The sequence below is a fragment of the Platichthys flesus genome, chromosome 2 (genome assembly GCF_949316205.1).
Source record: "Platichthys flesus chromosome 2, fPlaFle2.1, whole genome shotgun sequence".
Lineage (NCBI taxonomy): Eukaryota > Metazoa > Chordata > Actinopteri > Pleuronectiformes > Pleuronectidae > Platichthys > Platichthys flesus.
The window spans coordinates 8,513,557-8,538,822 of NC_084946.1; the positions used below are offsets into that span (position 1 = coordinate 8,513,557).

At 44.2% G+C, this 25,266-nt stretch overlaps 3 protein-coding genes across 4 annotated transcripts; 2 read left to right on the forward strand and 1 right to left on the reverse strand.

The window, feature by feature from the left end:
• The first annotated feature begins 868 nt into the window (after positions 1 to 868).
• On the forward strand, positions 869 to 6,389 carry LOC133961385 (uncharacterized). The gene is made up of 3 exons (XM_062396471.1): positions 869 to 1,067; positions 2,903 to 4,048; positions 5,440 to 6,389. Exons 2-3 carry the CDS (start codon positions 3,035 to 3,037, stop codon positions 5,806 to 5,808), a joined length of 1,383 nt encoding a protein of 460 aa, XP_062252455.1. The 5' UTR covers positions 869 to 1,067; positions 2,903 to 3,034; the 3' UTR covers positions 5,809 to 6,389.
• Positions 6,390 to 7,858: 1,469 nt separating this feature from the next.
• Positions 7,859 to 17,066, reverse strand: LOC133961416 (bone morphogenetic protein 7-like). Its single transcript, XM_062396514.1, has 7 exons — positions 16,462 to 17,066; positions 12,325 to 12,514; positions 9,522 to 9,670; positions 9,024 to 9,230; positions 8,846 to 8,919; positions 8,642 to 8,752; positions 7,859 to 8,564 (listed from the first exon to the last, which is right to left on the reverse strand). Exons 1-7 carry the CDS (start codon positions 16,856 to 16,858, stop codon positions 8,415 to 8,417), a joined length of 1,278 nt encoding a protein of 425 aa, XP_062252498.1. The 5' UTR covers positions 16,859 to 17,066; the 3' UTR covers positions 7,859 to 8,414.
• Positions 17,067 to 19,267: 2,201 nt separating this feature from the next.
• rae1 (ribonucleic acid export 1) lies at positions 19,268 to 25,116 on the forward strand. 2 transcript variants are annotated; one of them, XM_062396490.1, is made up of 13 exons: positions 19,268 to 19,427; positions 20,037 to 20,143; positions 20,266 to 20,370; positions 20,741 to 20,833; positions 20,925 to 21,011; positions 21,096 to 21,182; positions 22,565 to 22,636; positions 22,723 to 22,830; positions 22,998 to 23,104; positions 23,282 to 23,357; positions 23,722 to 23,916; positions 23,997 to 24,082; positions 24,505 to 25,116. In XM_062396490.1, coding segments are annotated over exons 2-13 (1,107 nt in total). In that variant the 5' UTR covers positions 19,268 to 19,427; positions 20,037 to 20,053; the 3' UTR covers positions 24,506 to 25,116. The 2 variants fall into 2 exon arrangements, with proteins under 2 accessions (XP_062252474.1, XP_062252467.1); XM_062396483.1 differs by lacking the exon at positions 24,505 to 25,116 and having other exon boundaries at positions 23,997 to 24,086.
• The last annotated feature ends 150 nt before the right edge of the window (positions 25,117 to 25,266 follow it).

Here is a 25,266-nt window from a genome sequence, read left to right on the forward strand (position 1 = left end):
GTGAGATGAAAGAGACAGGAGCAGGAAGTGGGTGAGGAAATTCATGTAGAAAGCAAGCACGGACGCGAGTGATGGAATATTGTTCATGTTATCTGCAGAGCTATGAAAGGCCTCCTCTCTTTGGTGTTTAATGTTGACCTTTGAGCTCTTTGGTCTGGAGCAATTACCGCCTGTGCCAAAGCAATCATTGTGTTGGGTGTTGCACTCATTCAGGACGAAACATCACCGACGTCTGACCCTGAGGTGAGAATAAGCCTGAGGTATGAACAAAGTGAGGGATCGGGCACGGCCCTGAGGTGTCAGATGTGGCCACAAGATTTCGGTCTCTGCCAATCCCTTCCTTTTTATTTTTACGTGAGTGTGTCCAGGCTCCAGTCGAAAGCAGCAAACGGCTTCCCGCCCTCACTCCACCAGGCAGAACGCCAGAGCCATCAGGCAGTCATACGCCTACCATCAGCTGAGGAGTTGCACAGCAGTCTCATTTCTAATTATACACACAACAACAGAGAGCTGCACGGAGGGGAGAGGGAGAGAGTGTTTGGAATATGGAAAGAGAGGAGGGTGATTACAAATGGAAGAGAGGCTGAGAGTGCTACTCAGCAGCAAACGCAGGGTGAGCAAGTTCAGATGTGAGGGATGGAGAGAGAGCGAGGGAGAGAGAGAAAGAAAGAGAGGGAGGGACATGAAATCTGTCTGAGAAAGGTTAACAGGACTGACTGAGCGGAGTGGGAGTGTGAAATGTAAAAGTGAGTAGGAGGTAAGAGAGAGAGAGAGAGAGAGAGAGAGAGAGAGAGAGAGAGGGGAGCATCAGAGACAAGAAGAGAAAAGGTGTCTGATGGACTGTTGAGCTTGTCTGGATGGTTCCTTTCATTCCTCTGTGCTTTTTTTTTTTTTTTGCCTTTTCACCTGCAGCCCAGGAGGACGACACAAGGCAAACAGACAGGTGTGTGTGTGTGTGTGTGTGTGTGTCTGAGAACCGCCTGTGTTCATTTCGTGGACATGGTTGGATGTGCAGTGTGAAGATGGACGTGCAGAGAAAACGGATGGATGGATGGAGGAGCATGTAGGTAAGTGTCCTATACATAGAGAAACTCTGACGATGTTTCTCTCCTTCACTCCACATAAAGAGCATGTTATGACATATGTGCGTTGTTGGAACTCCGGATGCATGTTTGATGAATTCTTCGCTCTCTGCAGGATTTCCACAGCAGAAGGTTAAACGCGGCTGCGTTGCACATCAAGCTGCCCATAACGCAATGTTGTCACTGTTGATATGCAAAAGAAAGAGCTATTTATTATCCCAGTGGCTTAAAGCACAGTGAACACCACTGTGCACACATTACATTTCCCTAGATTAACAACCTGTTGTGAACTCACAACCTCATGATCTTAACATGACAGTGTATAGGCCTGTGTGGGTCCCCATCAGATTGTAACCTAACCTTGTCGTTATGAGTAAGTAAAGGCAACACCTCGATGCCATTTGAATGAATTTACATTACCGCTGTGGGAATTTATCTGACAAACACTAATCTATTTATGTTTCATGGTATAATGCTGAGTACTCACACGGGATGTCAGTGTGAGGGTGGTGTCTGATCCCTCTGTGTCTCTCTCAGACACACACAAACACACACACACACACACACACACACACACACACACACACACACAAACACACACACACACACACACACACACATACAGACAGACACACACACACACACACACACACACACACACACATTTGTACTTCTGTCTTAGTGAGGACACTAATTGATATAATTCCTTCCCTAGCCCCTTACCCTGACCTTAACCATCCAAACTAAATTCCTAACCCTGACCCTAACCCCAACTCCAATCCTAAACCTAACCTACACATTTAAACCTAAACCTAATCCCTTACCCTGAAACCAAGTCTTAACCCTCAAACAGACCATTAATAAAGTGAGGACTCACTTTCCAAAAATGTCCTCACTCTGTAGGATCTTTGCCTAAAATGGTCCTCGCAAAAAGATAAGTACAGGAACACACACACACACACAGTATATACAAGAGAAACAGTTCATATCAGAGACAAGCCTTTCAGAGTCACAGAGCTCCATTCAGCGGCACTCGGCTGTGACGATGACATAATTCAGGGCATTGAGATGAGCTTTGCATTGACAGGCTGTAAAAGTCCTGCTCTGCTCTTTGCCTCCCTGCAGCCTTTTGTGTAAATATATCTGCAGGGCCATGAGTAGGTAAGGAGCCTTGTGTGTGCTTATATTTAGGTCGCCCGAGTGAACTGACTCACTGTGCACTCATGTAAGGAGGATGATGGTGTTTCAGTAGCTCCAGGTGCCGGAGATCACTTCAGTGCCACAAGAAAGATGTGTTTTGTCCTCCTGCAACTTGGATTGGAACATTTCACATGAAAACTTGATTGGAATATTAACCTCAAAAGAAGTGACCTAATACTGACATGATCTCACCTCTATAACTGCACACCCGACCTCAACCTTGTTACCGCCTGGTCCCCACTTTGTCGCAAATTCCTTCACTTTGTTACCATAGTAACTTATTTTTTTTCTACACGGGCATTCAGAGATGTCCATCAAACTGAGACCCATCAATATGGCAAGTGGTGGTTGGACAGCCTGAATTTGAAGCTGACAGCGGATGGTTGTTGAGATGTTTAGGGGATATTTACGGCCAGCGTTTCACCAGGTGGCACGTCCAGCTGGGAGGTGACGGGCTCAGAGACGGGCGGCTTTTATCAACCAGATTGTAAAGAGCAAGAGAGGAAGTGACAGGTGAGGAAAGACAGAGGCTAAATAGAGGGTAAGAGCTTGTCTTTGGCCTGACACTTTGCAAGGACATAAAGTTGTTTGTATAAATGTTTGTCTCTTCCACTTTTCAGATCGTGACGACCTTGGGCCGAACTTTCTGCCACGCTTGCCCAGAGACTGATGGTGTCACGTGACCACCCCACCTCCTCAACGTCTGCAGGAGGTCATGCAGCACCGGTGTGAGTGACGGGCAGCGTGAGCCAATGAGCTTCACACCAAACCCAGGCAGGGACAGCCTCCCGCTGAAGAAGAGGGACCAAAGACTGAGCTCACTGTCACATCCGCAGCAGGAGTGTGATGCAGCAACATTCAAGGCACCTTACCCTTACAAGAGCCGCAATGAGCATAAGATAAAACACACCAGCCCCTTCCAGCCGTTGCCGAGACGGGTCCCTGCTCTCTACCAGCCCTGGATGCAGATTCACTCATCGTCCACCAGCAGGTCCAAGCCTCAGGTGCTGTCTGCCTTCAAGGATCACCATGGCTGGGCAGAGTCGAGAGAGTTCAACCCCCTGCACCCTGCATGGGACTTTCCCTACCACTACCAATTACCTGGCACACCTGCAGTCCATCCACACCGGCCCTCTAGATTCAGCCCCATCTCTCTAGTGTCAGAGGGTTTGCGACACCGCGAAGGGTACAACTGGGAGCAGCTCAAGACATTAAGGGACAAGAGTTTCAATGCAGAGAGGCAAAGCAATAGCAGGAGTAAAGGACCATATGTGAGGAGAAGAGACAGGAAAGTGGAGTATTTTCCCAGGTTTGAAAGAGCAAGTCCTCTGTCGTTGAGCACTGGCCTACCTCACTCTGCTCACCAGGACCAACATGATTTGTTGCACACACCAACAAACATTGTCCCACAACTTGTGTCTGAACATTCCCTCAGAACAGGTTCCTGCAACGTTAACTCAAACAGCACATATACCTCCATGAAAGAGGACACATCCACCCTGCCCTCTTCCGAGCACGCGTCTCCTTCTCCTGACCGTTTCCCCTGGCTGCTCCCTCACTTTGTGGCCGGCTCTCTGATCGAGCTCAGAGACGGGCGGCTGAGACGGGTGGAGCACCTGCAGACCGAGGACTTCCTGCTGGGATCACTGGCTTGCCCGGACCTGCGCCTGAGCTGCTGCACGGTGCAGAGCATCTCTCCTTCATCCTACAACTCCTCCTCCTCCCTGTCACGCCTCCTCATCCTGCTTCACGACCAACAGACGCAGGTGAGGGAAAATCCCAGTGTAGAATTTTAGTGTAGATTCTCATAGCTATATTAATATTTCTCTTGAAGCTGTGTATCTTCCACATGTTGCATTCAGGTGAGAATAGATGTAAACTCTAATGTCGATATATAGTCACACTCAACAAGAATGCAGTGACAACTTGCTGACAGTATGAGGTGTTTCTATAATTGCCTGTATTTGGTTGGAAAACATGAGAAATCAGTGTGTGCAGATGCTTAATAGGAACAAAAAAACATGTTGCATGGAATGAGTCTGTACTCACAGTAGAGACAGTCCACATGAATCCGCTCTAAGTGCTCAGATCTCTGGTAACAGATGATTAAGTTCACGTCACAGAACGTTCTGGACTTGCCAACATGGAAACCAGGAATTGGCCTTAAACTGTAATCCTAAACCATTTTTTAATGTTGTAATATTTCAAAAAATCTGAGACCAACACTTATTTTTCCCCGGGATTGTTTTTAAACATATATAAATAATATAATAAAATATAAAATATTTCAATTACATAACAATGACATATAATTTGTTCAAACTAATACTAAAATTTGAACTATAAAAGTTCAAACTGGATTTTCCATTGTGGCTGAGTGCAGTATTTTTTAGAAAGTACACAAAAATACACACGCATCAACACCTGAGCAAGACAAAAACAAGAAAAAAGAAATATTGATTCTCCCCAAAAGTTTTTAGATAACTCCCAGATAACGCATGTGTCGCAGGCCTTTGGTCAGACAAAGAAATTAGCAGCGATCGAAAAATAAATCGGGATATGCGGTCAAGAGGTCTGGAGCAATCAGGTGACCTCTTGGCGCAGGTATATGTGTCTATGTCTCTGCTTTGTACGTTGTCTGAGGAAGCCCGTGCTGGGAGGTAATTGAAAAGTTTGTGTGAGCATCAATTGGTGTGCAGACATTTCTTGTCCATGCATGTAGTTGGCCATCCATCCATCTATCCATTCGTCTATCCATACATCCATCAATCCATTGATTCATCCATCCATCCATCCATTCATCAAGTCAAGTCATCTTTGTCATTCATTCACATAGACAGTATATGGTTGAAAGAAATGTTTCTTCCAACCATCCATCCATCCATCCATTCATCCATTTATCCACCCGTTTATACTGCTTAGTTTCTAATAGTCAAGGGGAGCTGAGTCCAGTGACAGGTGGTAAGTCTTTAATAAAAAAAAAAAATAAGGTTTTCAAACAGTCAGAATCAAATACTTCCATGATTCTTGCTCTGTGGTTGCTTTTTGAATTCATCACAGTTAGATTCTACAAACTGGAACAGCACCAACCTCCCGGGAACAAGTATGTGTGCTGCATTTCTCTGTCTCATACTGGATATGTCTTTCCCGTCATCAGGAGTTGGTGGACGTCTATGTGGAGTACCCGTTCTTTGTGCGTGGGCAGGGCTGGTCCTCCTGCAGCCCTCAGAGAACTGCCTGTCTCTGTGGCCTCCAGTGTCGCCAGCTGAGCGTGGGGGACGTCTGCCTGGCCCTCACACCCGTCTCAGCTCCGTCTCAGCCATCACTGTCAGCCACACTGGAGCCAAAGACCTCACGCGTGAAGTCAGAGAGAGGGTGTGGGCCCCCCAAGGGGTCACACCTGATGGCAACTGTTGTCCCAGGGCCACAGTTGCCATCAGGAGAGAAGGAGGAGGGAAAGACAGTGCGGAGGAGACGTTATTCGGCCCCCGAGCTGAGAGGTCCAGGGACTAATTGTATGAAGTGAAAGGGCCACTGGTTTATGAGCAGGGATTACGTCAGGCTCTGTAAAGCTCTGCTATCTTTAGCTGTATTTGCTGTCTTTCTACCTCCTGAATCACATTTCTGTGCATGACTGTCATCTTAAAAATGTATATATCTATAAGGAGTCAATATAAAGACGATCGTTATCGCTCAGGATCCCCTAGAGGTTATATTAGCACAAAATTTGTTGAGGTAAGTCAAACTGATTATGTGAGTTGAATCAAGGTTAAATATCCCACTGTCTGTGAGCCTAATCAAACGCTCATTCATGTGAGAAAGCACTCTTTGAGAATACATGTGAAATATGTGTCCCCGCAGGGAGCTTCAGTAGTGACAGTGAGGTAGAGAAGGATCTTGTAGGATCTAAGAAGATAGTTTCAGTTTTCATTCTCCCCAGCAGTCCTGACAGAATCAGCCCGTGTTCCTTGAAAGGCACAGACCAAACACTCCCTCAGGTCGTTCTCTGCTGGTGATATGTTCTGAAGCTATCTCCTGCCTCATGTTATGTAAGACTTCTTCATTTCTCACAAATGATCGATTTTGGGGAAGTCGAGCATCGACAATCAGCACCTCTGTGTTTGAATCAGTACGATTTCCGTTCTTACGCTTCTACCTCTATTTTCTATTCACAGTGACAGATGTAATTGTGTGTTTTTAACAGTGTGGGCAGTGATGTAATGTGCTCTGCTGAAGCGTTCAGCCTCTCGGTGAATGTCACTGTGGATGCCTTTGTTTGCCAGCTTGTTGCACACATTATGTAAAGTATGTGCTTTGCTTTTTGTACTGATGCCTATTTTACGAGTGGAGACGCTTGTGCTATTCTGAGTATATTAAAGCCCACAATCAGTGTACTGCTGTACACATGATGCTTCATGTGTGGGCGCTGTGATGTCACTTCCCCCGTGAGTACACACAGGTCACTGAATGAGGAGGAACTGAAATGTGGACCATGTAGATTCATCTAGGACTTCAGTTATGGCTGGTTGCTGTAAACAGGACCACAGATCAGGGCCTTAAACTTGTGGAGCAGTTTTCTCACTCTTAATAAATATGTTATGTAAAATGTTCTGTAAATTTGTATAAGCACCACAAGGTCCATTAAGGAGCTGATCGGCTGCTTTCGAACATATCACATGATCTTCTTCAGCGTGGAGCAACTCCATCCCTCCATCCATCATCTATAAGGATTATCATTTGAGGCAATGGATTCAATGTTGTTATATTAAAGGAAGTGTAGTTATTAAGGACCAATAAGTGATAACATTGTGTCAGTGAGTTACTTATGGATGAATTTATAGCTACAATAATGATTCCACTCTTACTGGGGATCCCTCTGACTCCCCTCAGGATCCATGGGGGTCCCCACTTTGAGAAACCCTGATTTAAGGGTTTTTGGGGAGCTGGAGCTAATCCCGGGGTGAAAGGTGGTGTACATCCTGTACTCACATTCACACCTATGGTCATTTTAGAGTCTCGAATTGACATAGCCCTTCTGCGTGTCTTCGGACTGTAAGAGTTTCTTGGGAAAACCCACACAGACACAGGGAGAACATAGAAACTCCACACAGAAAGACCCCGGCCGTACCATGCCACATTATGGAATTATAGATTTTCAAATTTCTCCCATCTACAGAAGATGATTGTGTAACAACATATGAGACAAGCTTCAGTGTAGAAAATAAACCTCAGTGAGTTTTATGCACGAGTGGAAGGGGATTTGAATTCCACTGCAAAGAGCATTATTGATCCAAATAAGGTAAAAAGCACACGTCTGATTCTTGTTCCAATTTATTCAACTGCTTTAATCTGACATAGTAAAATTACAGCCTCTTGTTCGATCACCTGCAGTTTGCATCTGTTGGCCCCCAGAAGGCAGCTGTGGTCGGGGGTGATGGTGCACACCCTGGTGTCCGCCTCATGAAGATGAATCACTGACATCTTGAAGACAGTACGCCCTTCACAGGCCTGCGGTGAAATATGTCTACACCAGGAAACTATGGGCCCAACAGTCAGGGCCATTCAATCATCAGCACACTGTTATTAGCAGTCTCAGCTGTCATTCTTCACAGAGCTCCTGAACATCAGCAGCACACACACACAGGCGGCCAGATGTCTTACACCTGACCAGTATACAACTGGTTGAAGTACTTTTTCTGATCAGGAAACAAGCTCAGTCGACGGTTGTATGAGCGGCGTAATGCAAATTTTTACCCAGGCAATATTTAATATTCCCATGTCTAATATCCAGATAATTTAAATGCAGATATGTATGGTGTATTGTGTTTCTCTCCAAACAGGAAAAACTGGTTGAAAGGTTTTTTGGAATCAGTGATTTTGTGCTTCTAAAGTGACTCCACATGGCTCAGTTCACTTTGTGTAGTCACACTTAAAGGAAATCCTTCGTTCAGCCATTCTCTGTTGGGATGTGGTAGTGGTTACTACTGAATGGGCAGCATTTACCCAGAATAAAGTTTATTCTGTGGCAAGGATACCCCAGTCAATCATCTTCCGTCTGCTTTCTCCGCTTTCTGTCTTTTTTTTAAGTATCCCTCCAGGTTTATAAAACTCATAGGGAGGGTCGACAAGTGGTCAGTGGCAGCCACACGCTCTGACCACCATGTTGCGGTACTTTTTCAGGATGACGTTGGAGCTGTCGTCAAAGTAGAGCACTGAGATGCCGTGGAGCTGCGTCGGGGCGCAGCAGGGCTTAGGAACCGTCTCCGGGTTGATAAAGTGCACCTGAGGTTAGAGGAAGCATATATCACACTGCACAGACAGCTGAGGTTTTTATGACTGTCATCACTTTCGGGACTTACCAGAGTTTGCACGATGGCGTGATTGGTGGCATTCATGTAGGAGTTGAGAGGGAAAGCACATTCCCCTTCGCAGTAGTATGCGGCATAGCCCTCTGGTGCTATGATCCAGTCCTGAACAGAGAAAAGCACAGGGTAAGGGTTTCCGTAAAGTATTAACTTTTGATATAAATAAAATAAAATAATTAGAAATAAAATAAATTATACCTGCCATCCCAGATCTCTGAAACTAACATAGAGCTCATGTTTTTTACATCCTTCTTTAGAAAAGCCAAGATTATCTGAAAAGGAAAAGGGCAAATATGAGTCAAAACAAGTGTATTAAAAGAATGTGAATGGGTCGTTATATTTTATTATGACGGGGAGAATTTAAGGGTCCACCCACCTGTTGCGGCTTCAACTGCCTTCAGCGCGTCCTGAGCAGTCCTCTGAGGTTTGGAGCGGTGAGACTGGCGACCCTTGTGGCCGTGGGTGGAGCGGATGCTGCGGAAGCGCACCTCACTGGCTTTAAAGAAGGCAACCATGAAGGGCTGCTTGTCCTGGGGCCCGGTGCCTGTCACCAGCCCTGCCAGCCGGGGGTTCCTCCTGTGGCCTACAGGGGGAGACAACACTTGCTTAGAGTCGGCCGCAAACAGCCACTGGCAACGACACATGTCTGACATTCTACTAAACAATCATTTGTTCATCCTTATTTCACCACAGCAACCACAGTCGTAATTAAATTTCGAAATAGATTCAGTCAATATGTGGTGCCTTTTTTTAGCCACAGGATTTAAAGAGCATTCATCATAACCATTAGTCATTTCTGGAGGCAAACACTACAGTCTTAAGTCTATTGTGGGTTCTATGGATCTTATCCCATCATTGTATGGCAGCGACTGACCGTGGCTGTCCTCCAAGACCAGGTGCAGGCCCAGGTTCTGCTCAGGTTTGACCAGCCAATGGTTACTGGTGGGGGTCAGGTCAAACACCAGCCAGCCGTCCTCTGCAGCCCAGACGTCTCGCTGGTCCAGCAGCAACAGATCCACTTCACTGAGGAGAGGAACATACATCTGTGGTCAGAGCAGATCTATACATTTCAAGATATTTTATGGAATGTTTCCATATACAGGTACATTTACGCCCTATATATTTATATAGATATATATTTATTATCAGCACTGCTATTGTCATATTTAGTAGTATTAACTGGAGCTGAATTGACTATTAGTAACAGCATCACCATCATTATTGCTACAACAACATATCTGACGTTGTGTTAAAATGCAACTGTGTCTAATCTCTCTCTTCTTTGTTCCCTGTTGTCTCCCTCCCCGTTTCCCTTATCCGTCTCCATGTTTGTCCTCTGAAGAAGGGTGAAGAAGATGGCCGCCCACTCTGACCCCGGTTTCTTCTTCTTTTTTTGGCCAAATGTTTGCTCATAGTGGTGAACTATATAAAGTGCACTGAGATTATGTATTTTAGATTGGGTGATATATTAATATCATTGATTTAAACTCAATTCTTGGCATAAACTCAAAACTCATTGAATCATTCATTAAGATTCAATTCAGTAAAAAGTGAGACTTTCACCACCACTATGTGAAAGCAAGTATAGTGTTGAGGTTTGTATTTAATAAATACAAATATTATTCAATTTTTTATTCGGTCATTATTTTATGTTATTGTTGTTATTACTGTTATTGATAGTAGACTTTAGACAGCCAGTGCAAATGAATCAATCTCATTTTAAACCGGATCGCATAAAATTTACTTTAACTGGTCTACTTCATCTAAAACTGTTCAGCTGTATTTAGTGTGAGGGGTGACAGTTTCTTTATGGTTCATTGCATGTGGGTATAAACAAAAAAAAAAGTAAACAAATATAAACAGAAATGTGTTATCAGAGTAAAACGAATGAAAAAACCCAGGGAACACAAGAGCAAACGTCTTTGTTTGTGTTCTTTCTTTCGATGAGCTGAGACAAATACAGGAAGACAATTCAAATACAGGAACAAACCTCTGTAATTGTATCAGCCTCAAAAACCTATAGGGATCTGCACAGAGCTAGCAGTCTGAATCATGTTCTCCCCCGCGGCAATCAGCCATTATCAAAGGAGCGTTTTCTTAACTTCCAAGAGGAGGAATCCTCCACCGATGTGTCGTCTTAAGGGCAGAGATTTCACAGACAATTGCTGTGTTTACAGATGGAGTCTGAGACCCGCAGGCAGACGTCTGTCTTTCAGTCCTGCTGCCTGCTCGTCTATACGTGTGGCCTTTGTGTCTACGAATGACAATGGTGTTGCCCTTTACACCATCATCACCCTCTGTCACAGACGGAATCTACTGCTTGCACATGACTCACCCCTCCCCGACAGGCCGAGGCAGGCGGGATAACGGGGTTCAGAGATTCTATCATGTGGGTGGATGGTAGTGCTTTGATTTATGAGAAAGATCTGTCATGTCTATTTTATCCAATTTTACTTTTGGGTTTGAAACCAGCAGAGTAAGGAGAGTAAAGCTGACAGACGGAAAGACAGGCAGGTAGACAGACAGACAGCGATGGAAAACAAGGAGGAATAACCTGTGTGACAGAGAAAACAGTAAAACGACGTCGTGAGGCGCGAGTGTGTTATTTGTGGTGGGAGCAGCATGTTATAAACGCAGGTCTCCTGGGGACTCTCCTGTTCTGACTGTGTGAGAGTGAACTTGCTCCGGAGAGAACCACTGTGTTTCTGTAATTGAAAGTAATGTCTGTGTAAACAGCTCCAGTGCTGACACTAACATCAGCAGAAATAAACTGTGGGAGGGAATATATGCCGGCACAACTGATGAAGACGGAGCTGTGTGCACGTACGTCACCAAACTACCAGCTTCCCAGAATAACACACAGGCATGATGTGTTTTTAAAACTCAACCACTAACAAAAAGAGAGAGGATGAGCAGATTCTCTCCGTCTACAATGACCAGATATTACATTTAAATATGTGTATGAGGCCACAGCTTTGCGAGCAGCACTGTCCGGCTGTACGTAATCACGAACCATACTCCAAGCTAAATGCTAACATCAACATGCTGCTGTTGGTAGTAGGTATATCATGATTCGCCTTTTAATTTAGCATGTTAGCACGTCTCTTTTTAACTACTTCCTACTAAAGGCAAAGTCCTAAGACAGTGTGTTTTGGCCAGAAGAAATATGGACGCTGTTTCTGGAATGGCATTTCGGTCGTTCATTTTCCAAATGTAAGTTTGTGAGGTTTTGAGCACACAAACACCATTTTATTCATATTTCGTGAAACAAAAACGAAACAAATGAAACAAATGTTGAAAAGGTGCTCAGACAAAGAATACCTCCACTAGTGTAGAATTTCTCGTTAAAATAAAGACTGTGTAAAATCATTCCTGGATCCACTCTTATATCCATAACCACTCCAAACTTGAATGGGACCTTTCATAACCCATCCCTTCACAAAACTTTTGAAATAGGATCAATGGTTTTAAAGTAACTCTTTTGAGGGACAGAAAGACAGACATACATGCGCGAAAGAAAACATACTATACACATTGTTAGATAGCGACAGAGATAAATAATGAAATGAAAAATCACAGAAATAAGGCGACACACAATACAAAATCACCAAACTAAGAAGTTCAAATCAGCATTGAAATAATAAAATGACCAGAAGCGGAAAATAAAGCACCCATACCTATTTGAAGGCTGCTGCAGGACCTGGTAGATGCTGACTATGAACGTCTGATTCTCATAGCGTTCCTGGACGAAATCCTTGTAAATCCTGAACTCTGCTGCTGTGACGGCCTCCCCCTCTGGAATACGGGCGAGGTCGAACCGAAACTCCCTCCGGTGCTGCTGGTAGCGAGGATCCTGATCCTGGTCAACTGCCCGGGGGAAGAAGGAGGAGAGGATATACAGTGTGAGCAGCAGGTCTGCAGAACAGGTGGTTTCCTGGCAGGGAGACAGAGCTCAGAGGCTTTGAATCGACATTTGATTGCAGCTTATGTTTGATCAAACTCTCCCACCAACCTCCACACAACTGTGATACCACTGTGATTAATGGGTGATTGTTTTCTCCCCAGCTTACACACACACACACACACAGTGAAACAATATTTCTGAGGCTCACAGGGAAAGTTTGTACATGTGGAAAAACCAAACTGCTGAGTACAATCAGATGGTAAACCCGTCAGCCTCGGCAATATCTGTCAAATCTGTCGCTCATTCAAAGGATCCTCTGATGTGTGTCGCTCTGCCCACATCTCGGAAGCTCCGAGATAGGAAAAATCCGGCTTCCACGGGTGAGGCCATTGATCTAAACATCACTTAAGTTCGACTCTGCCATACATGCCAATGTGGGGGAGAAAAAAACCTACTCCCGGGCTCAGTTTGGCTCCCTGTTTAAACTGCACACATGTGCTGACCACAAGAAAAGGCCTGTTAAGGCACTGCCCGGAAAACCACAGCAGCCAGCGTGCTTTTGCAAACACACTCACGTAAAGTATAGAGAGCCACACAAATTCACGTGTGACTTAACTACCGGCGTCTGTACCACCCACACCTCCCTGATCATTTTGCCATGTATTACCGTACAGTGATTTCATTCTGATTGCAGAGGGTGAGGTGAGGCTGCAGTGGCGGGTGGCACGGCGCTGTTTCCGCCCCGCCCTGAGCCAGCTGAAGCTCTCGCTCTCCCTATATACCGCTCAGAGTTTCCAGAAGAGCGGTGGTCAGGGAGAGACCCCAAAGCTCCCTGAAGCTTTCCAGTGTCGTGTTTTTACAGCGTTAGTCAATGTGTTTGTCCTTGGAAAGAGCAGTGGAGGTCTCTGGCGAAGGTGTGCAGAGCAGAGCAGCGATTAGCCACTTTAAGCACATCCTGCCCAGTGGCATACACCATGACATCATCATGACATCACCCCGTGTTTCTGCCGATGGTCCACTATTGTTTCAGTGTACAGAGAACCACAGTATACCCAACGCTAGGAACACAGCATTTTCCCCCAAATGGCCCTCAGACACACTCACACACACACTTAAGAGTTTTCAAAAACACTTCTAACGACACACACACACACCGCACACAGGCCGCTCATCGTTACGAGCAGCGCATTCTGAACCCTGCGAGTCATTTGTTTGACCGCAATTAAATGCTGCAGGGGAACGAGGGGTGTTTTTATGAAAGCAATAATTGCTTGTAAGGACTTGGTGTGTTTACGTTAGAGACCATTAGCTGCAGAGATCAGACCTCAGATATGCAAACTTCCTTCTGGGAGGCATTTCAACACTTCAGATTTCTTCTGACACTGCTGGGCCACACAGCCACGGAGATATCGTTAACCTATACTGCAATTTTATAGTAAGTGGGAGGCTGTTTTTTTTCTGCTACAAATCAGCGTGGGTGGTTTTTAAGACGCATCACAATCACTGCACTGAGACCAAACTTTAAAACACGAGGGTAATTGGATCTTCTTGAAGAGTAATTGGTTTAAGTGTTATGAATGGCATTCTTGTCACTTATTAGTATAGTGAGAGTATAATTATTTTTTGCTCTTTCATATTGGTGACTTTCTGCATGTGTTGGCAAGTTTTTAAACATTCCTTAAAACCTGAAGCTGGTCTGTTACAGACTAAAAGAAAGACCTAAAATCCTTTTTTGCTGAACAAATATATCACCTATTCATTAATCTGCTGCAGAATGTCAGAAGGCTCAAAGTGTCACATGAAGGGTGGCCGTGCAATCACAACCGCAGCTTAAGATTACAAAGTAAGTGATTATTTCTGCACATGGATGTACAAATAATGAGAAAGTTAATGAGATTGTTCTGGTGGGGGCAAAATAAATTCTTCATATGATCTCCTTATGCTACAGATCAGCTAAGCAGGACAAACACGTTTCTTCCTACACGTTCTCACAATAGCTCTCCTGTTCTTCAAAGAAGGTTATTCCTCCAACATTTTGAGAGCATTGTGAACTTGCTCTTTTTTTCTTCTTTTTTGAATGAAAGCCAGTGACTTTTCTGGCCATTAAGCCGTTTTCCCATGCTCTGCAGGTGTGCTGCGATCAAGTCAAAAGGAGCCCATAGTCGACGCACGTGTACTCGTCTCCGGGCAAAGACTTTCAGCAGCTGCAGACAAAAAGTGAGCAGAGCAGAGAGCTGCAGAGGACTCGCAGCAAAGTCAGGCCTCGGTAGTGCGTTCAATAGGTTTCGTAAACACATGGGGAATAGCAGCTGCCTTGTGTAATGCTGCTTGATGACAATGAGACCAATTCTACTGTGATTCTGGAGGTACAACCTGTGGTTTGGCACTAAAACACAAGTAAACATACACAGCCGTGCACTTGTATGAGTAGTCACATTAGAACATCTCAAATTCGGTCTAACAAATGATAAAGTGGCAATGTGTACCTGTGTACACTGGCCGCAGTGTCTTTTGAAAGGAAATAAACCAGTTCAGTCTTGAAGTGATCATCCAGGGACCACCAGGATAGAGCCACTCACAGCACAATGTGGGAGCACAAGCTAACAACCTCTGCCAATCATCAGGAGGCCGTGGTGGTGGTGAGCTTTAGAGACAAATAATATAAACTCATTGTGTCCTTTTCCCCCTCCTTCCTCTTCATAATCAAAGTCTACAGATGTGCAACCACATGAATCTGTTATTGGTTTTCCGGAACAATGTTTCCAGATCTCATTAGCCAAAGACTGTAAGTTAGAAGTTAATGACTGAGGACGTAAAATGTATGTTCTGCATTTCAAATTTGAGAGTTTCCAAATGTTCAGCATTAAGCACACTGTTGTGGCCTGATTGAAGAAATAAGTCTAAACGGCTCCTCATCTAAGGTTTAACCTCAATCCAAATGGCAAACAAACAGATGGTTAAAGGGTTTTCTGAACAAACTTCATCTCCTCACTTTGCGGCCCTCATCCAAGCCCTGAGGCCAGAGAGGGCCGCAAAGAAGGACCGGTTGGGTTTGGACGTGACCACAACTGGATAAGAGCCACAGCACCATGTCATCGGCCTGTTTCACCATAGTGATATCAGAGCTGCTGTGGGATCTACAGGGGAAACAAAGGCAGGAGTTGCCTTTTTATTAATTAAATATAGCTGAGTGTGCGCAAATCTCCCACCTTTGACCCCCATCGTAATTTACACCCTGGAAACGAACTTGCGAACAGACGCAGATCCAGGAACGCATTTCACACCTGCAATAACACATGTTTAGATGCAGCTTGTATCTTGATCTCGCTCAACTTGTCTCTGGCTCCCCGGGGGTTCAGAAATGCCTGTTCAATTCCTAGTCATGCGAAACAAAGCCAGGCTAAAGCCTCTCCCTAGAGCTTTGAAGGGATTCTGGGGGAATCGGATACAGGCATGTTGTCATAACATTTACAGCTCGGGAATGCATAATGCTCCATTTCAAGTGAGGAAAGTGACCTAAAAGCCACAAAAGTCGGTGACACAGAGACTCTCACAATGACACAAACACACTTAATCAATGCATTCTGTTGTAGGTTAGTGGTTACGGGAAGGGACAAGTTTTTAAAAACCTGTAAACTTGTATATGATGAACATAACGCACAAATGCTATTTTTTTCCATCATAAAACTTCAGTAACTAAAGTTTGTTATGACCTCTTCCTTAGGTATTATAGTACGGCCACTGTGATTTGAGAGGAGCAGATTATGATTTTGACACATAATACAGGATATCACTGGTAAATTGGTCACTTGGGCTATTGAATGAAACATAAATATCCTGTTGCTGCTAAACCATAGCCCACTGTTGTGCTAGTTATCTAATGCAAGTTGGACAATTTGAAAAAACTCACCCAGGTTAACAAAGCTCATCACCATATCTGCGTCATCCAGGAAGCGGCTGTCCTGTGGGGTCACCATGGGGGAGGCCTGGGTCGGCACAACGGGCTTATAGTAAGAATACCCGCGCGGCTCCGCGTCTGTGGAGATGGTGTTGTACAGGTCCAGCATGAACATGGGCGCAGCATTGTGTTTGGTGTGGATGTGCGGTCGCGGGCGGCGCGGCAGCCCCAGGATGGAGAGGATCTCCCGCTGCATCTCCCTGCGCTCCTGGCTCCGCAGCCGCCGCTGGATGAAGCTGGAGTGCACATCGCTGTCCATGGAGAAGTTGGAGAAGGCGACCTGCGTGGCCATCACGCAGTAACCCCAAGACAGGATGGTAGTCACCGTCGCCAAGGCGCTTGTCAACATTTTTGCCCCAAAGTTTTACGCACGGCTCTAACAAGTCGAACGCTGAGTGGGGAGAAGCGGTTCCTTCGCAAAATAGTCCTCCTTCATGTGAGGAAATCAAACGCGCTATCGTCTATGAACTCATGGAATCACTCCCTCCGCATCTGCTGTTACGCACGGTCTGATTTTGCTCTGCGCTCCTCTGGGTGGCAATTTGGGATTGGATTTTATTGAGGCTGTGTCAGGGGAGGGGCAGGAGGGGTTCAAAGTGGGATAAACCAAAGAGTGGGACAGGGAGTGAGGCAATGGGCGAAAAGGGATCAGTGTCCTTTCATGAAGTGCGCTTCTTGGTAATACGATGGGTGTGGACCTTCAAACCCAAAGTGTCCCATCAGTGCGTCCTTTGTTTGGACATAATCGTCTGGCCATTGATGAAAGTGGCCTCCAATTAATATCTGATTAGCACATGTATTCCCTGGAACCCTTTGTGACCAAACCCTCGTTCTCTGATACTAGCATTAACTGCCATTTGTGCATATTTTCGAACCCCATGATGTTTTAATTATCACATATTTGGACAGTTAAGGACCTTTAAATATTGAGCTAGTGCCTCAACACAAGGAGACACTTCAACACTAGATGAGCAGTAAAGAGGGGAAATCCCATAATCCCTTCTTCAGAGCAGACACCTTTGAACTCAAACAATAAACCCAGGCCCACCCTAATCGTGGAGGGGTCTGCAGTGATCTGCAGCAGCAGTAGCCCAGGTACATGATGGGACATGCCAATGGCCCCTATGAATTACTACAACAATGAGTAAAGCACTCCACTGGGACTGCTTTAATAGAGAGTTAATGGGGTGGAGGGCGGGCGATGAATGACAAAGGAATAAAGGGCAGATTATACATGTGTTTGATATGTGGTTTTAGGGCAGCGGTGACTGGATCAGCCGTTAAAACCTAAAAAGAGGAGGTTTATGTGTCATAGCCACTGACCAAACTATGAGAAATGGCCTTTTCCTAACATGCTCCTCGCAACCTCTATTTTCAACTTCTCTCTTTGCACAAAGGGGATCACTGATGCAATCCATAAACAAATTCAATCAAACTAAAATTACCCAATAAAAACCTTTAGGACCAGCAAAGGTCACTTAACATGACTCATTCCTTCGAACCTTTAAACTCAAGAGTCCTCTACAAACATTTGTAGACCTCAGTACTTCTTAAGTGGTAACAATTAAAGATTGTAAACGTCTGATTCATACAAGGACTTTTCAGCAGGGTGGATGCCATCTTATATGTCTCCATGTTCTATTAATGTACCAAATGTATACTGACTCTAGTCCAATACAGATCATTCATTAACAGTCATACTATTAATATACACACAACAGATGAATGGGATCTTTACACTCCTTACACACAACCGGTCTAATATTCCTTGAAGATTCTCAATAGTCCATGTCAAGGTATTTCTGGAGATGTACACGTGCACATGGGCAGCTGGACTTGCCTGTTTCTTGATGACGTTTCCCCTTTAATTCAAATGGCTTCTTCCGCTCTGACACACTAGTGAGATGATTCATGTATTAAACCTCTGTGATGCTACAGCTAGAAGATGTCTCAACCTGATTCTTTTATTTGGTAAATATCCCCTTCATTCAGATTATGTGTCCATACATGTAAACTCTACATTTAAATAGACAATAAAATGACTAGAGGCATGGTTACAGTTGGAGAGTAAATAAGAACATTTACAACAGCAGACTACCACTGGATAATCAAGTACAATTTAGATGTCTCACAATTGATTCATAGTTGTACCCACATTTCAGATTTTATGCTTTTTACTCGTCAACATTTAAACAAGGTTTGTTATTACTTATTGGCCACAAAGTAGTAGCTTATCGCGAAGTTGGATGATATCATTCAACTGAAACTAGCATTTTCCATCTTTAACAACCATAATAATATTAATACAATTTATGTATATAGCACCTTTTAAAACACAGTACAAGGAACTTAATAAGTCAAAAGTTAATAACTGAGGGCAAGCAATATAAAACAATTTAAAAACAACTACAGAATAAGACAATAATAGATCACAAATATAAGAATAAAAAAACCACAGATGAGAAATGAGCAAGATCTAGTAGAGAGGATCCTGTGCCAATGATACTAGTCATTAAACGGTGACCCGTTAAATATGGTGAATTTAGTGTGACGGTATCTATAATAATAAAATGATGGGATGAGTGATGTGTCTTTAAATGAGATTTCAAAGAGGACACATGGTTTGTGATGGTTCTTTTCTCTCTCACTGTGGACCAGCTGGGATTATCTGCCCATAAATGACGAACTACACACAGAGGAGCGTGGACACAGCAGCTTCGCTCCTCTGAGCAGTGAAGTCACTTCTGGTCTAACACTGCCTCCATGCGTCCACCTCACATGGACCCGCACCCCGGGGCCGCTGCTACGTCATCTTACTGCGACATAACGGCAGAACTAGCGCCACATTTTTGGTTGCGCCAATTTATTTTGGCATTTGCAGCCTTACCGCTTGAGCCACAATCAAAACAAGTCTGGTGGTATGTATGCTCGTGTGGTCGTGAGGCTGTGTTACAGTTGTGTCTAAGTGTGATGTTAGCAGGGAAGTTACCGGCTACGGTTGGTGGTATCAGAGACTGACGAAGCTAACGTTAGCCAGCGGCAATTCATCCCCAATATCTGACCCACAGACATGTCTAAATCAGTAGCACATGAGCTAAGGGGTACTTAAATATCTCCCCAGGTTAAAGCGTCCTCACGTACCTAGCACGCTAGCTAGCCACCGGTGTTTACGAGCTAGCCGCGCTAACTGCTGGAGCTAGCGGTAACGTTAGCTGCTGCGCTGCATCTTGTCAGGTGTCAGGTTGTTTGGTTCGCGTTCACGTTTGGGTGAGGTTTATTAACTAGGAGCCACGATTATAGATGTAGTTGCAAATTTGATAATAGAATCGATTATTGGTAGAACGTCCTCTACTAGCGGCTACACTCACTGATTGTGTCATGCTTTATTCTGAGTTTTCCTCACCTGCTGTAAATTACCTGTGAACTCGGCTTTCAATCATGTTGATGCCTCTGAAAACGACAAGTGACGTGATCGGCTGTTATTGACCCACACTGTTCCTCTCCGCCTTTTCTCTGCTCCACATCAGGGACAACATTAAGCACGATGAGTTTATTTGGGACGAGCTCCGGGTTTGGAACCGCCGGGACAGGTGTCTTTGGGACCGCAACAACAGAAAGCCATAATCCCATGAAGGTGAGATAGAGGAGCGGGAGTAAAAGTATTTTACATGTTTTTCTTAATAATTGCAAGCAGATCTGATCTGAGTTGTGTTCTGAAAACGTTATGTTATTCTTCTTCTGTTGTGTGTGTCCCAGGATGTTGAAGTGACTTCACCTCCAGATGACAGTATCAGTTGTCTGGCTTTCAGTCCGCCCACCATGCCAGGGAATTTCCTCATTGGAGGATCCTGGGCCAATGATGTAAGTAAATTGTGGAGTCATAAAAGTTGTTAATATGAAAACAGCAGGTCTGGGTTAACCCCTAACCCAAAGCTATGTCAAAGCTTATGCCCTATTTTGCTATGTAAATAAATAAATTCCTAGGTCTGACCATTCTTATGAATCCACTCTAAAATTGAATGGGTTTTTAATCTGGATCCCTCCACAACATTTTAAGGAATGACATGATAACCTCCTTGAATGGGGTCATTATTATTATACTGTACATGAATCACCTTGAGAAGCTGGAGGATTCCTACACAAAGCCCATCTTTCCTTAATGGCAATTAACGTTTGTAGTATCCTCATAATCTTTTACAGCTTAACTCTGTTGCTATCCTCTGATTCTCAGGTGAGGTGCTGGGAGGTGCAAGACAATGGCCAGACAGTTCCCAAAGCCCAACAGATGCACACAGGTCCAGTGCTGGATGCATGCTGGAGCGATGTAAGTCTCAGCATGCAGAGCAGGATCAGCTGGTAGATGCTGTTTGCTGGTGTTGTGTAACAATGTATGGTGTGCTGCTCCCTCGAATTAGGATGGTAGTAAAGTGTTCACTGCTTCCTGCGACAAGACAGCCAAGATGTGGGATCTCAACAGCAATCAAGCCATGCAGATAGCACAGGTTGGATGAGAGCTCACACATCAACTATATGGTCCTAAGTATGATGTAGAATCGTCTAAAACCTTTCACTGTTTCTCCTCACAGCATGAAGGTCCAATCAAATCAATTCACTGGATAAAAGCCCCTAACTACAGCTGTATCATGACTGGCAGCTGGGACAAAACACTGAAGGTACAACTTTTTCCATCGGCACATGTTAGGCCTTAGTCTTCTCAGTTTTTATATAATCAGAATCACAAGAGAGTGACCAAGGTGTTTAGAATTTGCCAGCAGGGTTTCCTTTAGCATTAGATTGTTTTGTGGTAGTAGCTTCTAATCAGTATGCTCTCAAGCACGCCTGTATACTGTGGTCTGCCTCAGGTTCCCTCCTAGTGCTGCCGATGGCCAGTCTAACCATTACAGACAGGTGAACGTGTCAGTGAGAGACAGAAGCCGCTTTCAGACATGCCCTCCGGGTAAAATCAGGAGAATTGGCTACAGAGTCTATCTGAAACTTGGACTATGGGCAGAGAAGGTCTCTGGTTCGTCTCTGGTTCGACTCCACGGAGAGACAACAAAAGACGAACCTGGAGTGATCTGTCAAAAAATCCAAGAGTCTCCCTACCCTGTCTAGTGCCCCTGAGCAAGGCACCTTACTCCCCCAACATCTGCTCCCGAGCGCCGTACATGGTCGCTCACTGCTCTGTGTGTCCTGCACCAGATGGGTAAAAAGCAGAGGTTAAATTTCCCTACCTATGTGAGTGTGCCTTTGCATGTCTGTGCATGTGTTTGGGACTAATAAATGCATCTTAATCTTAATCTTAAATCCACTGCATTATTTAGACGAGAGGTGGAGCAGCCGGGTGCAGCAGACAGAGATAGGAAGTGACATATTAACTCTGCTGCGTGGATCACATGATTTTATCACTACAGACTCTCTTGACATCTTCATCTGTGTCCTCTACGTGTGTGTCACTGCTTTTTCCTTTGCGCTCACACATGCACCTCTTACTGAGTCCAGTGCATGGGGGAAGCAGCCAGAGAGAGCACTTCACGCAGGTCTACAATGAAGCAGCAGCAAGAAACACTTAATTTAGAGATCTTTTATGTGGGCTTGAGTAACAACCAAAAAGTCAGAGTCAGCTGCCCCGAAGATGTCCACTTGGAAAGATTCAAGAGCTTTTTGTGATAAGGGCAACACCAGTGTTAATGTGCTGTAAAAGGAAACAGCTGCTTTCTTCATATGTTGAAGCAAACACTGGACAATATCTGGACCCAAGTTTATGTCTGAAAACTGCTTATGAGAAATGTAAAAAATATCTCTGATCATCATGATACTGTGGTGGGAACATTTAGATCCATCATTGGCGACCACAGTTGAGGCATATTTGGTTTTTAATTTACCAAGACAAACTACCCTTTTTTTCTTTTACTAATTAATAAAATTAATTTTACTGTAATGACCACCGTGACCTTTATTAACCATACAGAGGTTATTCATCAGTGAGCAGCTATCAAGTTTTGGAGCACTTAATGTAGCACTGTGAAAAATGCTTTTCTGTTTTCCTCCTCAGTTCTGGGACACCCGTTCTCCCAATCCCATGATGTCTTTGCAGATGCCAGAGAGAAGCTACTGTGCAGATGTTGTAAGTGTTGATGAGTGGTATGGCATATTTTAAAATGTAGTGATTGCATGAATTTTAGGCTTATTTCTAATCTTCCTGAAATGCAGGTTTACCCCATGGCGGTGGTTGCCACAGCTGACAGAGGACTGATAGTGTACCAGCTGGAGAACCAGCCCTCGGAATTTCGCAGAATAGACTCCCCTCTTAAACATCAGGTGAGTTAATTAAGTGCCATTAATGATGATCTGTTCAAAGTTTCTCTCTAAACCACTAACCCTTGTACTTTTTATGAGTATCACCAGTATAAAGAGAATTTAAATATACAATTTGTCATGCATTGTGGTCTTTTGATCTGATGTACTTCTTTGCCACATCCCTGTAGCACCGGTGTGTTGCCATATTCAAGGACAAGCAGAACAAGCCCACAGGCTTTGCCCTGGGAAGCATTGAGGGTCGAGTGGCCATCCACTACATCAACCCTCCAAACCCGTGAGTGTGCAAAAGATCAGTTTCTCACAACTGAGTTTTTGATCAGTTTCTACAAGTGATGCTTGGTCCAAAGATTACTTATAAACATCTTGTTTACATAATTTAAAAAGACACTGCTCTGAATGTTTAAGGCCTGAGGCAAAAGATGATATGAATGTGTTTGCCGACGTCTTTCAGAGCCAAAGACAACTTCACTTTCAAGTGCCACAGGTCCAATGGAACCAACACAACCACTCCCCAGGACATCTACGCTGTAAGTTGTCAGAGTTACTGAGCCAGTGTTGAAAGAAATGTATAATTTGTGCTTATAATTTATTAGATTGTCTTTAAAAAAATCAGAACAAAGAAAAAGTCATTTGTTTTGATAAAGCGTGTTATAAATGTTTTATTTCACTGGAATCATTCTCCTCATGGGAGGACACATTAGCTAGGAATAATAACCTAAACAATGGATTCCTTGATCTGGATAAACTAGAATAGTAACCGTAAAATTATTTGACTGCCCACCATCCAAATACCTAGTTTTCATCAGAATACATTTTTAACGTGCTCATTAAAATATTTTTCATATTATACTAAATTAAATTATCACACTAAATAACATATTCTCCCTACAGGTAAATGCTATCTCCTTCCATCCTGTTCATGGCACACTGTCTACTGTGGGCTCAGACGGCCGCTTCAGCTTCTGGGACAAAGATGCCCGCACCAAGTTGAAGACGTCCGAGCAGCTAGACCAGGCCATTACAGCTTGCTGCTTCAACCATAATGGCAACATCTTTGCATATGCTTCCAGTTACGACTGGTCGAAGGTAAGGGGATATTCAGATGTGAATACGTGTTTTGTAAGTTGCAGTTGGCCTTTCTCTGACTGTCATTCTGAATCCCTCAGGGCCATGAGTACTACAACCCCCAGAAAAAGAATTACATCTTTCTGAGAAACGCTGCAGAGGAACTGAAGCCTCGGAACAAGAAATGGTGAGTGAAGGGCAGTCACTGTCTGTAAACCTGGAGACCCTGGTCGCCGGGCGCTGCTGCCCCACTTCCTCTGCTCTAGTGACTCACTCAGTCTTTTAAGGCACGTCACATGCATGGATGTGGGCAGTGAGAATATAGACATGGTTCAGATTTCCTCCGCTTGCTTTCTTACTGTTTTACCTTGTCAGTAGTTTAGACCCTGCACTGTGTTTAATGAAATAAATTCAAATGTTTATTAAGTTATAAGTGCAAACAATGACACGATTCAGGGATCACTCATCTGTAGGAAAACAATAATTTACAATGAATCACAGGTTTGTAAGCATTTGCTTAGTGTGCTGATTTACTCACAAGGAGAAAACCCTTACAGAAATACACACAAAAAAGATACTTTGTGACTGACTGCTCCCTCCTGTCTTTAGATTCATCGTGCCATGTTGCATCTCTCGTGAAGAAATGCGGAAGACCTGTTGCTTTTGTGTGTGTATACGCTCGAGACAGACTCCTTCCTTTCGGCAAACACCTGGACCAATGCTGTGGTGCTGCGTGTACTGTGCATGGACCAATCAGAGGGGCCTTTCCAACCTGCCGTTGATGACAGCTACGTGACAATTGGCCTTAGAGTTTTATCATAGAGAGGGGGGGGGGGGGCATCTTGATCTTCATTACTTTTTTTACGTGTTCGGCTCTTCAATATTATTTTTTTTTACAGTTTTCCAAAGACTTTTCATTCTCTTGATTTGATGTTTCTCCGAGGATTAGCTCCATTACATAAAACTGGGATGTAAAAATAAATAACAAAGTGCATACTCTTAGACGTGAACATGTTTGTTCCAACTTGAGGGAGTAAGCAGGTTCAAAATAACCTATTGTGTTTGCTGTATTACTGTTTGTCGGGGATTTACGGAAATGTAATGTGCATGCGAAAAACATGACCACTATCCTACATATATTAGCTGTAAACCTCTTCATCTGGAATAACACACAACCAAAATGATAAACTTTGAACAGCATCTGTGTCACAATGACCGTTCTGTCTGCTTGTTTTACTCCAAGTCAACCAGCAGGGTGAGCATTTTCCCCACGGGAGGGTTGCCTCTAGAACATAGGAGAGAAGCTGGGTTGTCAGAGGTAAACAGGACAAATGAGATCAAAGCAGGACAGTGGGGTTCTTCCCTCAGGTT